Source organism: Dipodomys merriami, unplaced genomic scaffold, assembly GCF_024711535.1.
Source record: "Dipodomys merriami isolate MVZ:Mamm:240054 unplaced genomic scaffold, mDipMer1.0.p SCAF_5, whole genome shotgun sequence".
Lineage (NCBI taxonomy): Eukaryota > Metazoa > Chordata > Mammalia > Rodentia > Heteromyidae > Dipodomys > Dipodomys merriami.
This window is the reverse complement of record NW_027206068.1, coordinates 45569786-45588921: the sequence shown is the minus strand read 5'-3', so window position 1 is coordinate 45588921 and position 19136 is coordinate 45569786. Positions and strand designations below refer to the sequence as shown.

The 19136-nt window shown below is 37.9% G+C and overlaps 1 protein-coding gene across 3 annotated transcripts in view; it reads right to left on the bottom strand.

The window, feature by feature from the left end:
* Positions 1-7668: 7668 nt before the first annotated feature.
* Positions 7669-19136, bottom strand: part of Glcci1 (glucocorticoid induced 1) — a 65918-nt gene continuing 54450 nt past the window's right edge. For all 3 annotated transcript variants that reach the window (XM_069996553.1, XM_069996554.1, XM_069996555.1), the window contains exons 7-8: positions 11683-11803; positions 7669-10548 (exon numbers count right to left, since the gene is read on the bottom strand). In XM_069996553.1, coding sequence (XP_069852654.1) covers positions 10203-10548; positions 11683-11803 — 467 coding nt within the window. In that variant the 3' untranslated portion in view covers positions 7669-10202. The remainder of the gene's footprint in view (positions 10549-11682; positions 11804-19136) is intronic.

The window sequence follows — 19136 nt, the reverse complement described above, 5'->3', positions numbered from 1 at the left end:
ATACCCAGTGACAGTGTATGGGGGCCTTGGGAGGTAATTAAGGGAACAAGAGATCATAATGCAGGCGTGTGTGTGTGTGTGTGTGTGTGTGTGTGTGTGTGTGTGTTTGTGGTGTGTGTGTGCTAAACCAAATAAAAACAGACTCAAGAAAGCTTGCTTGCTTTCTCAGGAAATGCCAGGTGAGGACCAACAGACTAGCCCACTGCATGTCAGGTAGAGAAACTGCATCAGGACCAAACCCCACCAGCTTTCAGAACTGCAAGACATAACTTCATGTTATTTAAGCCACTCAATCTGTAGTGTTTCAGTATGGCAACCAAATAGACTAAGATAGAAACATTGTCTCCATTTTATAAAGAAAGATTCACAGAGAAGGAAGGGATGGTAGGGGGAAAACAAAGGAGAGGGTAACAATGCTCCATAGGAAATGTACTCATTACCTTACTCATGTAACTGTAACCCCTCTGTACAGTATCTTTATAATAAAAAATATACACTAAAAAAATATTCACAGACTGACAAGGTTACTTCTTTCTCCTATATGATGGCAATATCTAGCCTATTTATCAATGTCATATGGTTACTGGGTTCCTGAAGGTAGGAGGAACATAACTTTACCTGGAATGAACTGTCAGCTGCCCTCCCTCCCCCTGAATCCCATCGCTTGCTTCTTTGAATAAGGGGCAGAAACTTGCAAAGAAGGAGACAAGGGTCGGAATGCCTAAATCCCACCCCTTCCAGTTATGTCCATGACAGATTCAAAGACTAATAAGAGCATCCCACAAACTTGTAAATGAAGGCACCTATTACAGCCTGTCCAATGCTATTGTTTCCCAACTGTCACTCAAAGCCCATGACCAAAGCATCCAGGTCCGCCTCACTGTACCTCTCTAAGCTTCTCTATAAAACTGGATCAAACAACCCTCAGCTAGACATACTAATCACACTAGTCATACGAATCACACTGAAGAATTATCTGTTATTTTCAGGCTTGTACAGTTTTCTGGAGAGAACCTGTTCAGGTTTTTTTTTTAGATGAAGCAGTTCAAGAAGCATAAATGACAAGACACATTTCTGGGCTCCCTTTTACCCATTTTATGAATTCATATCAATATTCATATGGGCTACACTCCAGGAAACACTGTCTTCTCTGATTCCCCACAGGCATCTCAACCCCATTCCAGGGTTAACAATTTAATCCTGTTTATCTTAGTATGATGATATCAGGGCCATTTTTTTTTCTAGGATAAGGCCTGAAACTGTACCCATGAATGGATTTTCCTACTGCGCCCAAGCTCACACGCTACCCTGCATCCTCTCAAATCACCTGATGTGAGGACACGTGCTGCTCATTTCTGTTACAACAAAATCTCCTGCTGCCATTTTCTTCCTTTTCTCCCCACTTTTTCTCTTCCCCTGATATTTAGAAACTAGCATGCATTGTCTTCCAAACTCTATCGTTAATATAAAACAGAAGTAGACAAAAGTATATGTTAAATAATTATCTGCCAGATATAACCACCATTATACCATTGATTGTTATGCCTGTTTCATATCTTTTTATTAATATATATGAATATGTATTCATACATATGTACATACATATACATATATATATATATCAGTACTGAGTTTTGCACTCAAGCCTTCCTATTTGACCTTTGCCCCACTTCATTTCTTCACTTAGGGCCAGCCTTGGATCACAGGTGTGTCATATATATAAATATACATATATATTATATTAAGAAAAACAAAGTGATCACATAGGTTTATAACCTTCTCTTTGACACGTTGACACTTGTGAATTGCTGGCACATTGCTATTCTGAACTGATATACCGGTTTATTCTTCTCACATAAGGTATGACTGTTGAAGCTTTCTGTCCTTGGAGGCTGGGGGGAGCAGAATACCTGAGAAAAACAACTTATAGGGAGGAAAGAATGATTTGGGCTCATATTTTTATAGGTTTTAGTCCATGGTTGGTTGGCCTGTCACTCTGGCCTCTGGTGGCAAAGTGTTATAGTGGGGAAATATGATCAAGGAAGCCTGTTGACCGTATGGAGGCAAGAAAGCAGTCAGGAAGCAGTGAGGGTCTGACTATAGACTCTTCAAGGGATCCCAGTGGCCTCACTTCCTCCTGCTAGGCCCCACATCCTAAAGGTTCTACCATCTCCAATAATGCCATAGGTTAGCAAGCAAATGTTTAACACATGGGTTTGGTGGGAACATTTAAGATCCCAACTATAACAGGGACCATAATCCCTCAGCACTGAATTTTTTTTCCTCCTTTTATTCTTTGTAACCTAAGGCAACAGCTTGTTGTAATTTGCATTGCTTTGATTGCTAGTTAGGTTAAACATTTATTTTCATGTTGATCACTTCCCTCCATTTTCACCATGCCTTTAGGTTAGAAATATGCAAAGCAGTCTGCTCTCTCAGAGCCACTGCAGCAGCAGACTGGATGAGGGATGCTGGATGAAAAGGTGGTGCAGGCAGAGAAAAGCCTGTCAACCACCCTGCACACCAAAGGGTAGGATGAACCCCCATCTTTTACCAAACATGGCAAAAGGAACACGTGCTTACTGTAAGAAAGAAAATCAAATATTTCCAAATGGCATATCAATATTGTAAAAGCCCTCTCCCACCTGCCAGAATGAGTCACCATCCCTAGCTGCCCTCATCGAACTCTCCTCCCTATTTTCTTACCACAGCACCTGCTGCATTGGCCAAGAGTTGAAGGGAACACTCAGGAGAAAAGGTTAGAGATTTGAAATGGAAAAGTATCTTAATACAAAGCTCCCAGGGCTTGCTCCAGGGTCGTCAGTGGAAAGCTGAGCAGGTGAGCCCATACCAGGTTTTCATCTGTAATCAAATTGCAGATGGAGTGTCTGGTAAGATTCCACTGTCTGCCTTGACTCCAGTCCCTATGAAAAATGGCAAGCTGTTTACTGCAGCATCTGAGAAGTGTCCTTTGATAACTCTTGTCCCTTGAGTATAACCTTGTTCCTTTACAAAGTAGAATAGAAAATACCTAAGAAAAGGTTTGTCTTTCCAGCATGAACCTTTCTTTACCTTTGGCAGGGCCTGGTGGGGCCCTACTTCCACCTTTATCCATCTTGTTTCCAGACAGTGGTTTGAAATAACATCCATTGCCTGCAGGTCATACCAATTCTGGGTAAAGGAATGTCATCAAAGTCATACTTAAATCAGATGGCGAGACTTGAGCAGAATTTGTAGCGTGAAAGGGGAACCCATTCCTTTTTTATCACCAAATCTTTCAGAAGAAAAATGATCTAAGTGTTCAAATTCTTAGTACTAAGGAAATGGCTACTAGGAATGAGGGAAACCATTACCAAACTCATCTGGAACTTTGAAGAAATCCTATTTTGTGTCTCTTGGAAATGCCTGTGGAATAGGATAGCCTATTTCAGAGCCACTGGTCACAGCCTTTTATTAACTGAAAAAAAAAAAAAGATGATCAAGCTAAGTGTAGTGGCACATGCCTGTAATCTCAGTGCTTGCACAGCTGAAGTAAGATGATATACTCAAAGTCAGCATGGGTACCCAGTGAGAACCTGACTCAGAAACCAAACAAGAAATGTCAAAAAATGTTCTGGGTTTAAATCTTTCCATTTTTCTGTAGAAATTCTGACTTTTTTCATTTTCTCTTCTTTTTAGCTGTAAAATCTGATCATCCTTTCTTGCATAAGTTACCACAGAAAATCCATTTCTCTAAGGTTTTTTTTTTCTTTTTCTTTCTGGTACCAGGGTTTGAACTTAGGGACTTCACACTTGACTCAGCTTTGTTGCTTACAACTGATGTTATACCACTTGAGCCATGCATCCAGCCCAGCATTTTGATGGTCAGTAGTAGATGAAATCTCACAGACTTTTCTGTCTAGGCTGGCTTTGAACTACAATCCTTCAGGTCTCAGCTTCTGTATAGCTAGGATTGTAATTATAAGACATCTGCACCCAGCTCTCCAGGGGCCTTAGTTCTTCCTCTTCACTAGATGTTCTGAAACACTGGTTTAGTGTTAGACACGTTAACTTTTAGGCACACACAGTAGAGATTTATTATCGTGACTTGTTCAAATAACAAAATTTTGCACGAGAAAGTTTTAGCTCAACATCCTAAAGGGCTTCTTTCAAAGCTGTCCATTCTGAAAAAGCAAGCCTTATTTTCTGGACTCAGAAGACAGACTTAGATAGGCAGATTGTAGATGCCCTCATGGTAACAATGGGACTATGTATGTTGAAGGGGCTGGTAACTGCTGTATTGTATTAGATCTCTAAACCTATACAACAAATTACAATTTTTTTATGTTAAAACAATACACAGGCATTACCTTACCAAGTTTCAGGAGGCTCAGGAAGCTAGGAGCAATGTAGCTTTTGGTTCTGGCTTAAATTGTCTCAAGAGATCACAGTCACCTCCAGACCAACCTGGGGCTAGAGGGTGTATTTCCATGTTGGTTGCCAAAGGGTCTTAGCTCCTGCCCATTTGGTGGCCAGAGGCCTCTGCTGCTTGCCATTGGTTTGCCCACTTACTTCCCAAGTATCATAATATGACATCCCTCATGGCAAGTGTTATTGTAAAGGATATTACACAGAATACAGATGAAGAGACACACCCAGGGTAAAGTGTGGAGGAAGGAGAGAGAAACTTCCATGTCTCTCTGGGCATTCACCCTCCAGTAACCTCCACCTGTCCAGAAATTCTCCAAAGCCTGTCCTTTTGGATGTTTATTATGAGGACTTCATTGTCTAGATGCTTTTAGGTCCCTTTGTGCATCATTCCTTCTTTACAGTATGGGGGCAGGCTCCATGGAATGAGAAAGGTCTTATAACCTATTGTTCACAAAGGGTAGTTCACAATTTTATTTTTTTAGATCCAGTATCTAGAGTTTTTATGATCCGTCTTTGGGAGACAGAAATCCTAGTTTCTATGGCCTGACTTAAAGAGGAAGTCATGGGTTGGGAAAGTGGTTCAGTGGTAGAGTGCTTGCCTAGCATGTATGAAGTGCCGGGTTTGGGGGTGGGGGTGGGGAGGGGGTCCAGTTGTGGGCCTGAACTCTGGACCTGGACGCTGTCCCTCAGCTCTTCAGCTCAAGGCTAGCGCTCTACCACTTGAGCCACAGCGCCACTTCCGGCTTTTTTCTTTTTTCTATGTGGTGCTGAGGAATCGAACCCAGGGCCTTAAGCATACAAGGCAAGCGCTCTATCTTTGAGCCACCTTCCCAGCCCTGAAGTGCAGGGTTTGATTCCTCCGTACACATAAACAGAAAAAGCTGGAAGGGGCGCTGTGGCTCAAGTGGTAAAGCACTAGCCTTGAACAAAAGAAGCTCAGGGACAGCGCCCAGGCCCAGAGTTAGGCCCCACGATTGACAAAAAAAAAAAAGTCATATGAGCTGGCACCCATGGACCAAAACCAAAAAACATCACAGGCCACCCCGTGGTTCTGAAAACATAGATCCCTGACAACAAAGGCATAACTCAAAAGACATTGCTATATTAGTATAATACTGTTCTGTACAGCCCATTGCCACTTGACTGTTCAGGCTGCCACTGGATATTATCAGGTTCCCAACGCAGAGTGCTCTCAGTGAGCATAGAACTTAGAGACAAGGCCAGGTGACAGCCCAGGCTAGCCTCTGCTTTGCAATCTTCCAGCCTCGGCCTGCTGTGTGCTGGGATTGCAGGCATGCACTCCTATGTCCTGTTCAGTTTCCATCTCTTGCTGCTAGAGAACGTGGTTCTGTCCCTGAAAAGGTGAGGTATGTTCTGATTTGGTCTAGATTCAGTCTGAATTGCTGCAGCACTCCCCCATTGTGCACTCATGGAATGAGGAGGTTAAATGTGAGCACTGGGGTAATCTGCTGGTCATTTTCAGTCACGCCCTAAACTGGGAGCTCAGATAGATATTTAAATGTCTTTCTTAAATGCTATCTTAAGATTCCCTTCGTGGCTCATAGGGGATTATCTTACGTGGTCATGTGGCCGGGTTCCTGGTCACTGCTAATGAGCCACTGAAAACTTCAACATTTCAAGGGTTACCAACTGTTCAGTCTACTAGGCCAATCGGTTATTAATCAAGTGGCATCCTTCCACACATGTCTATTTACCTTAGAAATTGTGTTTCTATGTTTATAAGATGATTTCTTTGTTACTTTGTATGTCCCTCCCCCACAGTACAACCCCTGCTTTCACTGTATTTGATGTTAGTATAATTTGTGGAGGGAAAGGAAAAAACAAGTCGTTTAAATAGGGATACAGGTGGACCCATTGCAGCAATGAGATGTACAAATCGTTATGTTGAAAAACGAACTTTACAACTTTGGCGGAGGCTGGGGGGGGGGTGCCGTAAGGGGAGATAAGGGAGTAAGGGGTGGAGATGGGAAGGGATGGGAAGGGGAAACAAAGGAGGCAACAATGCTTGATAAGAAATGTACTCATTATCTTGCCCATGTAATTGTAACCCCTCTGTATGGCATTTTCACAATTTAAAAAAAATTGTGTTCCTATACCAAGCAGCTCATGGTCCACCAGCTGAGGGCTGTGTTCAGGGTACTATGCAATGTCAAAAGAATCCAGCAGTTTCTCACATAGCTCAAGTAGATCCAAGGAAAACCAGCTCTCTGCCCAGATCACCTCTTGGTGTAAACCATTGAGATTTTCTAGTCTCAAAGAATGTGTGTACCTTGTATGATACAAGGTACCTGTATCCAGTCTCTAGTCTTTTGTTGGTTTTCAATCTTCTGAGACAAGGTCTTGCTAGGTAACCTGGGCTATCCTGGAACTGTGCAGCCAAAGCTGGCTTTGAACTCTTGATCCTCCCTCCTCAGTCTTCCAAGTGCTGGGATTAAAGTACTACGATGTCTAGTTCTGATAATTTCCTGCATGAATTACATATTATCTTTTCATATAGCTAATCTCATCCTCGAAAAAGTTCTAGTTTATAGCAGACAGAAAACCTAGCTACTAGTCATTTTAAAATTCAATTTAAAGACTTTAGTTATGTCTGGTGCTAGAGCTCTAATGCAGGGCCTTGTACATGCTAGGCAAGCACCACTGCCCTATGCCCTCATCCCGCTTAAAGGCTGAATCTTATCAATTCTGTTAATGAGTTGTGCTTCAGAAATGAACAACACTGTAAGTAAACACTCAAAGCAGCTTGCTTTGGTGAAATTTCATGCCACCCTTATGACAAACCATGCCCCAATTTAGGTATAACAGGAAAAACATTTTGTCAAGTTTTTCCTCTTATTTGGAATATAATGAGATGATAAAATTTTTATCATTGATAGCTGGGTTTTTTTTTGTAAGATATATGCAGCTTCCTTGGAAGTGATTTTACTAAACTTAAACTCACTTCCTATTAGTTGTTAGGTATAAAATAATGATAGGGAACAATGTTTTCTCTATTTAAGGTGCTCCTAGCTGGGATCAGTACAAAGACTTGGAATTCTAGACATCTAGCTTTTTACCTTGTAATGGAAAGTGTACGAATTAAGTGCCAAGAGGAAAGCAAGTTGGAGAAATCTGATCAGAGAGTTGTCCCACAGCTCTAGAGACATAGGTCAGGAAATTGCTGAGCACTGAGTATTGAATTCATCTTTGTTAGTAATGTGCCCCAAACCCTGGTTTTTCAAAAACACACATGAATGATTCCAGTTTTACTAATAACTTTATTTAAATAAGACACAGGAACTTCTATACTGAAAAAATACAAAACAGAAGCCACACTTTTCCTTGTGTAAAGCCAATATTGTATGATAACTCGAATACTGTTCAGCTCAGTGGCTAAAATTAAACAGTACAACTATATACAAAAAATTTAAACAATTTCTGACAAATTTCTACAGCTGGATGTAGGATACATTTGAGCTCAACAACTTCTGGGAAATTTACATGACAAAGCATAATCTTTAACACATTTGGTTCAAAACTTTAATATATGCTAAGAACAAATGTACAACACAATTCATATTTAGTTTCTCATGAGAAAAATAAAAGCACATGTCACCATAAATATCGTACATCAGATTTCATCACCAAAAAAGCATGTTGTGTCTAACTTTCTAGAACTGATATTGATACTATTGCAGCTTATTTGGACAAAAGCAGAGCATAAATTCAACACATCATGGAATGCTAAACCAGATATCAGAAGTTAAATGGAGCTCATATTTATCTTACGGAACTAGTAATTTTCTCCCTTTAACCATAATCTACAAAATAGAGTATTTTCATCAAGGCCTGAGATTATTAGGGTTAAAGGTATCTGCTGCTGCTGCTAAGATAGTTTTAAAGGTTCCCCTGTGAAGACGGCAAAGTAAACTGAGTCCTTTTCTCCATGACAGTCTCCTACAGATATAACACTGACTGCTTTAAAGGAGCCAGAATGCACTTTCTGGAGAGAATATTACTGCAAACTTTGGTGGAAAGAAGAGAATTGGGATCATGACAAAATAATACACAGGGTTTCAACACACATAACACACACACACACACACACTCTCTCTCTCTCTCTCTCTCTCTCTCTCTCTCTCTCTCTCTCTCTTTAAAAAATGGTGTTACTTTCTTCTCTATCACCCTTATCTTCTATCCTCCTTAGAAAATAGACAAAGAAAACTCAGGAATGACTGACAGGAACTGAAACATTCCTCTTAACTATAGGCATCTTGTTCCCTCAATTTATAAGAAAGTATTGTGCCATACACTTTCGGTACAAATGAGACAACTCTAGGTTTTGCTGAAATGAAAACAATGAAATACAAATACAAAAGCTTCCCTTTACTTTTGGATACTCTCTATTCCGCAGAAAACAATGTCTGAAAGTCAGGCTCTCCCACTGACCTTTATCTAGGGCTTCTGCACACTTTATGGAGAACTTATATCAAGTCTTCAAGTTCAAGGGTATTCACCTGGGTTCAAACTCTACTTCACACATTCAAAATCTTAACAACACTATTCATGATAATGTATGTGAGCCTTAAATGAGACATCAAACTATTCCTTTTGCAAGTCACCAACCAGCCTATTCACTTATGCTGTATCAATTCTGAGACCTATGAATTCTATGTGATGAAAATTCATGCACAGAAACTGCTCGAGGAAAACAATAACCTGAAAATTAGGGAACTTGTCAAGGTGAAACTATTAATATGCCTTTAGATAAAAATGGTAGCAATTATGATCCTGATGGCCAATCTAAACAAGAAAAACCTTAACCATCCCCTGTGAAACTTCACTTGTTTGGAAATTAGACCCTAGACATTCTTGTCTTTAAATTCCATCACATACAATATGGAATGTTCATGTACAGTCTAGTACTCAACATTTCATTTGCAACACTGTAACAGTCATTAACTGAGCAACACCTGAACTTCTAAAAAAGCCACATATACACATGTTGAAACAGTGAATACAACAGTTGTTTTACTGGTAACCACATGACAAAGTGATGTCACACACCACAGATTTGCTGGTTCTTCTCACGTTCACCCATGTCCAGGATTATCATTCTCCTAGAGTTGAATGCACTTCTAATTCTAAGAATGTGGAATGTAATGAGGAAAGGGAAATGCATAAAATAAGGAAAGGCAAAAGAGTGATGTTCCCTCTTTAGCTTTTTAGCTGTGAAATATTTAGTATCCCAATATGATATACATTCCAAGTTACCTGAGTTTAGACTTCAACTGAAGTACCTGAAGCTAGGCCATAGGGTGGGCACTGTGCAACTGTTGTGGCCATTTTTTTTTTTGCATTGTATGTATTACAGAAGTTAGAAACAAACACCTGGATCAATTGTAAACATAATCCTGAAGTACAGTATTTTCCATAGGACAAAACACAGCAAGACATTTTCTATTTAGACAGGCAACTTTTGATATAGAGCTTATTTATACTGAAGAATTTGGAACAAAACACAGGACACAGTACTAATCTGTCCAACATACAATGAAATGCATAGTCTCCACTTAAAATGCTGAATGACATACACATTTTGCAAGCATTACTGCTTTCCACAAAAACTGCTGAAAAGGAGTTCCGTCCCTGCCAAGATCAGTGTTAAGAGATACGTTATAATGCTAAGTTTGTATTGGTGTGTTGAGAAAGTTTGTCGCTCCATGCAGATAGATGTCTGAGATCTCGTTCCCCTTCATAGTGTATAGGTGGAGGCCGGCTCCCCTTCTGCTTTATATGATCACGTAGTTCTGAGCAGAGATGTGTTCCTCAGCCTGCGGGTCCTGAAGGAGTTGCTGCTGCTGGGGTGTCTGTTGGACAGAAGCCTCTGGGGAGCCTGATGTGCTGGTGTCCTCGGAAAGAGATGTGAAGGAAACCCGAGACGAGAGCTGCTCAACCGTCAGAGTTGCCAGAGCTGAGTTCTGGCCAGAGTTAGGAGAGTTCTTGAGCATCAAGTCAGAGGCAGGTAAGAGAGGGCCTAGAAGTTTTACAGGACAGAAAGCTGACCCGGTTGGGATGAAATTAACCTTGTTTTTGTCAGGACATGAAAAGAGAGGGGCCGAGATAGGCTGACGAGACCTAAAACCACAAAACAAAATAAGGTTTACAGTCACCAAGAGGTCAAGCACTTTCTAAATAAACTGGAGATCTCTAGAACATCTAAATCGTGAATGGCAGGGATGGGTTAAGTGTACACAGAGGGGTAAACATCTTCCATAGCACAAGTCAGCTGGCAGACTATTCACATACACAGCACTGATGTGTACTTGAGACAAAACAATTTTCAAAAGGACTAGGCAGGTAAACTTTCAGAGATCATTAACCTGCTTTTAATCATTTAGGATTGTGAAAGTTTCCCGAATCATAGCTGAAGATTATGCAAGGTTATGACAACCTTTTCTGTAAAGCAAAGGCATAAAGAGGGGCATTAACTACTGTGAATTTGGTGTAAAGCACTTCCTCCCATTTCTGCATCTCTAGAAGTACTTTTACTTGCACAGACAGAAAAAAGTTTGGGGGTCTCTCAAAGAGATAGTCAGTGTAACAAAGTCTACAAGCTCTCTTCCATTCAATTCTTTCCTGACCCGGGTCAGTCCTTTGAAGTTACAGGAGTACAGTAGCCTCTTAGGTGCCTGCACTGAGACATAACAATCTGTGAAACCAAGAGCCACATGGTCTTCTGAGTTTCTTGGTCAGAATTTATAGCATGAACCTCTTTTCTAACTTAATTTTTAACTTACACATATTGAAATAAAAGGGGAAAAAATCTATGAGCAGAAAGCCTAAATTCATAAACAAACATGGTAGCTGTGTGTACAGGGAAAGAGATCACTTTCTCTCTGGCTTGTGGAATGCATGTCTGTAGAGTAGTCACATAGATATGAATTTTGCCTTTAAATGTCTTTTATCAGCCATCTAAATAGAGATTTTTGAAAGAAATATTTTGAAGCTTAAAAACAGAGCTTTTTAAGAGAGAGAGAGAAAAAAATAAAAGCTTTTCACGGGAGGAATAAATTCCCAAGTTTTTTTGTTGTTTTTTTTTAACTGGCTTATACAGACTCCCATTCTCCTTCAATAAGATCTCTTTTCATCATTTGCTTTTGAAACACATTATCAGCTGGATGGAGTAGTTGATTCATCTATAATCAGCTGGTTTCAGCAAAAAGCTTTACAGTTTTACAGAATCCAGCTGGTAGAAAAGACATTACTTACGCCATTTCCTCAAAGACCTTCACTCGCTCACATCCCTCGGGGGGCTCCCGTTTGAACATGTAGCTGTTGTTTGGTTTGGGAGATGAAGCATACTTGGGTAACGGTGAGCTACTCCCACTGTCTGTAAATTTAAAGCAGTTATATTAACTAGTGATTGAAAGCTCCTTTAAACTAAATTTGACTTCCAGACTTTTTCACAATAAATCTACCACTACCCACTTTTCTACTAGAGCCTTTTTGATTGCAAAGCTACCTCTAACACCTTGTGTAGTGTGTTTCTTTTAAATAAAAAAATTCAATGTATCTGCCATACCATACAATATAAAAGAAGGATATTTTAGTCAGTAAACTACATTTTGAATAAAGTATACTATAAACTGAAAACAAATGTGATGTGTTTCAAGAATGTGAGTAGAATAATATGCATCAATCATACAGATAAATTAAAACAGATTATAATAAAGCAGAATTCTCTGTAAGCTTTCTCACTGTCCAAACCAATTTAAATAAAAATTTTGGTATGTGGAATAATGTCATTACTAAAGCTTTTTAATTTAGCAGTGAGTAGACACCATGAATAACATGTATACAGGGGGAAAAGTTTGTATCTTGATTTCTTCTATCTACCCATCATAAAAACATAAAAGACCCCCAAATTTTGCCTTTGTCTATGAAAGAGCTTTTTCAGCACACTTAGAATTTTAGCTGTTCGAAGACATGAAAATACAAAAACATCTTTACCTAGTATGTTTTCCTCATAGTTTCTGACCCAAAAGAAAACCATCTATTCATGAAAAGCTATAAAAACTATACATAATTTCTCCCTTTCCTATCTGGCAAATGGTTTTGGAAATTCAAATCTACCAAAAAACATCAGATGCCAAATTGTAAAGTCAGTGACATATTTGTAAAAATATAAATAGTCCTATTTATGTAAAGTCTTACTTAATGCAAACCAATTCCCACTGCTAAAATACTAAGTATATGATTGATTGGATGTATTTTCAATTTACTTAAATATGTCATTAGCACCATAATTCAGTTACAATTTGGTATGATGCTTTCAGTTTAGTATATACGACACAGTCCAATATTCAGAATCTTAGTAACAGGAATACTTTTACAACCATACATACTTATAAAGTAGACCTTCCATGCCTGCTATTACTTCATTTTGTGAATGATTCAAAGAGCATCTGTTAGTTTCACAAATATGCCTGTGAATGAATATGGCTATATCTCTGGTTGAAATTTTTTCTGAAACATAACAAAGATACACTATTGGAAATGCTAGGAAGATCACAGAGTTTATCATTACTAAGCTTCCTCACAGAACATGTATACAATAGACTCTTGAAATAAATAAAATGACTTTATATTTTTAGAGGTTTCTTCTAATACCATTTAGATTTGAATTTTGTATTTTGCTTACACAAATGAAAGAAAGAAAGGGGACTATAACTCTTTCTTAGATTGATATAAAGCATCAGTAGTCCAAGTAAAGGTTCTGAACTCAGTTTCTGAGTGAGGCTAGACTACAAAGACAGGTCAACAAAATAAACTGGTGAGACTTGAAGCCTTGAACTTGATGTAATACCAAAAATATAGCATGGCCTCGCTTTACTATCTGAACAGCAACAACATGAGATCCAGAATACAAGTAAGAAAACACTGGCTAAGATGCCTTCATGGAGAGCTCTGTGGGCTCAGCAGAGCTCTCTAGCAAGTCCTTTATGCTATCAGTAAAGGAAAGATGATGTCAATAGGCAAGGATCCACTCTATCAGCATGTAAAAAGTCACCTTGGCTATCATTAGTCTCCATTCTATTTCTTTTTTTCCCAATTTTTAATGTTTTTATTGTGAAAATACTGTACAGAGGGGTTACAATCACATGAGCAAGATAATGAGTACATTTCTTAGCTAGCATTGTTGCCTCCTCCTTTGTTTTTCCCCTCCTCTCCCATCTCTACAACTACACTCCCCCACCCCTTCCTAAATTGTAAAGTTTGTTTTTTGACATAGCATCTTATACATCTCATTGTTGCAATGGCTCAACCTGTATCCCTATTTAAACAATTTGTTTTTTCCCTTCCACTCCTACTTAGTCTTCTTGACCGTTTCAAGGGACTTTTCCAGAGTTGAAAGCTAGAGAAATAAACTACAAAGTGATAGTCTCTCCATCAATAATCTACAATTAAGTTTTCTTCTTAAAATATTTCCAAGTTTCACAGGCTATAAAACGTTTTTACAGTTTTATTTGCTTAAATTTTTTGTTCTTTTTTGGGGGGAGGGGGAGGTGATTAATGTTAAAGAGAAAAATAGTTGTCCTAGTCATCTAGCTAGCATTCAGTGCTGTTACTCTTTTTTTTTCTTGCCATTTCAATACAAATTATTTGGCTTCCTGTTATTTACATCTTATGTTTGGTGGTCTAAAAAAAACAAAGATTAAAAATAAAAACATTTTGAAACTATAAACAAATCTATGTTAAATAAGAACTTTGACTTTCAGATAAGTATCTAGTAAGTATCTGCACAAGAAACAGAAAATGGAAGCATCTAGTCTATATAGCTAACTCCTGTTATATAGGTAGGTTACCTTTGAGCAAAACTGCCTATGTTTCTATGTAATTAAAGGAACTGTCTCTCCTAAGCTCTAAATTCTATGTTTTTTTTCTTTAATAGTTTTAAAATACAATGGAGGAACACTATCAATACTTTTGCTTTACAAAGTATGTTTTAAAAACAAGCTACATAACCAACCTTACCTATTCTAAGCTTGAACACAGATGATGGGTCACTTATTTAAAACTCCATGTTAAATTTGATAACCACATTTCAACAAAATGTTACCAATGAAGTGAGTATGCCTGCTCAGATGATGAAGTAATAATCTTTATTGAATAGTTTTTATTCACAAGTATGTCAGTGTTATTAGTAAGTTATCCTACCGGGAAATGGTATAAGATCATAACTAGAAAACATAATTGGTTTCATAACAATCATAGCCAATGCCAATACAGTTAAAAGCAATGACTACGATTACTCACATATTTTCTGTACTCATAGTCTCTTTATTTGTATTTGTTGTTTTTATGCTAGTACTTGGGCTTGACTTGAGGGCCTTGCAGTCTTGGCTTTTTTGCGTAAGGCTGGCATCCCACCATCTGAACTAACACTCAAGAGTCTCACAAGAATTTTCTGCCTGAGCTGACTTCAAACAGTAATCCTCAGATCTCAGCCTCTTGAGTAGTTAGGAGGTATGAATACTATCAATATCTTTATAACAATCATCCAATTCTAAGTATCAAAAGCATGGAAACACTTTACTGGTTGTTTAGCTGTAACATCATATTTATTGCATGTGACCAATATCAAACTTACAAGTAGCTTCCCAAATATTATTGAACACATGATAATGAATTAAAGCTTAGAAAGCTTTAATAAAAACTTGAATAAGTGGAACTCAAATTATATTCTAAATGTTAGGCTGATTAATCATTTGTCATAGTATTTTGTTTTATATTTTGTTTTATATTATTATTCTTAAAGTATTGACTTGATATGAATTTGCAAATTAAGCACATTACAGTTGCTCTTTTGGTTTTATATGCTAATATTAAGTACAATGCCTCTACAAAACAGCCATAGAAAACAAGAACACCATGCTTACTGTCTCCACTACTTAGAATCTAACATAATAGCTGCAAGTAAAAAGAGATCACATTATGAAGACAGTCCTAAAACCAATTTGTGGACTAAATTAAGGCATTTTGTAACAACAGAAAACTAAACAAAATAAATCACAAGTTAAAATATTTTGCTGGGTGCTGGTGGTTTAGGCCTACCAGGAGGGTAGATCTGAGGATCATGGTCCAAAGCCAGCTTGGGCAGAAAAGTCTGTGAGATTCTTATCTCCAATTAACCACCAAAAAGCTGGAAGTGGAGCTGTGGCTCATGTGGTAGAGCATTAGCCTTGAACATAAAAGCTCAGGAATAGTACTAAGGCCTTAAATTCAAGTTCTAACATTGACACACAAAAAAGTGTGTGTGTGTGTGTGTGTGTGTGTGTGTGTGTGTGTGTGTGTGTGTGTGTGTGTGTGTGTGTGTGTGTGTGTGTGTGTGTGTGTGTGTGTATAAAATCTTGAAAAAGGTATAATACATTTAAAAATATCAGGAAAATCATTATGACATATTCTGTTTTATTTTCTCAATCTTTTTAAATGAAAAAAACATTAACAGGAACATCAGTTTTCAAAAACCTCAAATACACTGTTCCTGTGGGGACAAACAGAAGTATGTACGTATCTATGGGAGATGTTCTTAAACCTCTAATAAAACGTTACTTCAGTTTTAAGTATTCATGTAAATATTTACTGACCATTACACATAGGTAAAGTACAAAGCAAGGCGAAGTATTATAAATGTTGCCTTAATCAACTCTAGATAAAACCCCTAAAAACCCATTATTGCTTCTTAAAAAAAAAATTCTAAAAGCAAATGGAGTTATAACATCTTAAAGCAGAAACCAAGGTGGAACTTTAACCTTACCATTTTATTCACTGTAAATATATTCTTTCTCCAATGTTCACCTCTTACTAAGGAGAATAATTTTCCACATTTCTCACACTATTATACTTAATTTCCCCTCCTCCCTCTAATGCAGTTAAATCAGCCATCAAATGCTGCTGTTTCTTCTTCAGGCTCTTTGTTCTAAGTTCCTCTGCCCTTGCTATCCTGCCTCATCTTTGCCCAACAGCTCTGGCCTCTGACAGTTAGCAATCTGTTGACATTCAGAAAGAAATATTAAAACATTCTTTTCACATTTTGTCTTTAAAAACAAATTAACTTTACTAATACTCAGTCTGTGGAATGAAATAACATCTAACTTAGAAATATTACACTAAGGGCACAAACTCAAAACTGGTGATAAGGGTGTAATAAAATTCCGAACCACATAACTAGACCATCAAAATAGAATGTTATATCTTCTTCCAAGATCTCTCTCCATTTGTGAAGTTCTACCTAAGTTAGGGCTCTTAAGCATTAAGCTGGTCATTCTTCCTTGGCCCTTTATTTCTTAGTGATGACTAAAGGACTACTGGTGAAATACTAGTCTTTCCACCTCTCCACTTTCCTTGCTTTTATTTCTCAACATTCATGCAGGGACTCCAACTATACAATTTCTTCCACACCAGGACCTTTTACAGATGAATGCTATGTAAGGCCTATTACTTCCACAAAAAGGCAATAAAATGTATTAGGACAGTCTTGCAAAAGATCATTGCTGAGGTCTGGATTACACAGAAGGTAGGAAAGTTGCCTCTAAGTAAAGACAATGCCATCTAACCACAGGGTTATGATAATACTTCAAGAAATAAAAGTAAAATTACCTAGCATATTTAATGATCATAATGACTGTATGGGAAAACTATCCCAAATTAAATTTTAGGCAAGAAAATTGAGATAACTAGAAGGTGAATAACTTGTCCACAGAGCAAGGAGTCAACCTGGCTAATCAAATGTCAGAATTTATTACCACATGCTATATATGCTCCACAGATTTGATCTATCACAACTCTCATTGAGACACATGAGGAAGTAAACAGAAGATCAAGCTCTTTCCTAACTAATATTCTGGGCTTCTACTTAAAGGCTTACAGTTCAGGTAACAGCTTCATTGGGTCTACCTTCTAATAGTCTTTCAAGAAGACAATACGAAGAGTGGCATCTCTTTTTAATTATATTTTTTATCATCTTTAAGTATTTGTACAAAAGGGCTAGAATTCAACTTGTCAGCTGAATTGTCAGTCTATGAGCCATTATTTCTTGGAGAAATACAAAAGATAATGTGGGACAAAAACCCAACCGATGTCCCTTTCCTCTAACTCAGTTGATAAATGGGTTTCCAGTCATGATCAGAGTTTACCTGTTTCAAACATGAGAATAGAAATATAAAATAGATCTTAGTAAAGTTATTTTCTTTCCTTTTAATTTCAATAGGAAATTTGAACCTCACAGCCCTTTTGTTTTGGTCCCATAAAAAAAAAAAAAAAGCTCCTATTACTATGCTAGTAAATCTTCATTTGAACCTTGAGAACTTGTTTGGAGGTTCTAGCTGGGGATCGCAGCTACTCATATACCCTTGACTGAAGACTAGTCCTCCTCTATCAGGGATGGTAGTTCTCTGACTGAGGGTGCAGCTTCGGGATGGAGGGAAGGGGACACCTGCCTAGCCAGCCCATCAGCCGAGTCAACCCTGGTGATCAATGCAGTGACAGATGTTAAGCTTTGTAAGTGTCCTGTTTGCAGTACACTTACAGTACACTTTTTTGTCTTTTTTTTTCTCCTCTGATTTTGGTACCCTTTGTCTTATACATTAGTTTATCTGATTTGGGGAATGGAAGGGGAATCACAGAAATGGTGGGACAAAGGATGAACCAATGTAAACAGCAACACTCACTAGACCCTATGCTGGAAATGAACTTTACAACTTGAGAGGGAGGGAAGGGGGAGGAGGGAAGCAGGAGAAAAAAAGGAAGGGGTAACACTGCTTGAGAAGAAATGTACTCATTACCTTACTTAAGTAACTGTAACTCCTCTGTACATAATAAAATAAAAATGATATAAAAATATGCTAGACAATCAGTAAGATGTAAAAAATACAGTATTACAAAAAATAAAAATACTTCAGTCTGGCTATTCTTCTGTTTCCTTTTCATAGTATCAAAATTCTTCTTAGTGGGGTGCCTGTGGCTCACACCTATAATCCTAGCTACTCCAATGGCTGTTATCTGAGATTACAATTTGAAGTCAGCCTGAGTAGAAAAGTCTCAAAGACTCCATTTCCAATTAAGCAGCAAAAATTCTGTACTGGAAGTGTGACTCAAGTGATACAGCACCAATTTTTAGCAAACAAGTTGAGCGAGAACATTCAAGACATAGCACTGGCTCCAAACAACAATAAAAAAGTATCAGACTCTTGATGAAGATTAAAAAGCCTGACATAATTTAACAACTTAAAGAAAAAGACACTGATATTCTCAATATAGACATAATGATATATCTTTTTAAAAAATGGATACAGTATAAAGGCCATATATATATGCATATATATATATATGTTCTGATAAACAAGTAACAAAAAATTAAGTGACATATATGCAGGAATGCTCACATGTTTCTGATGTTTGGCTTGCTTATATTTTAGACCATTTACAATAGGTAGAACTGAGTTACATTATTTACAAAGCAGTATCAAGTTGTGACATTAAAAGAGACCTATTGTAGTACCTGCCATTGATGCATTGTCACTATTTTCAGAAAGGGGGACAGGATATTTACTGAGAAGTAGAGACATAAAGATCAACACAAATTGGGTTGTACTATATACTGAAAAGACTAGGAAATGCCCAAAGCAGGCTATTTCAGGACAAAGATGAACAAATGCAATTGC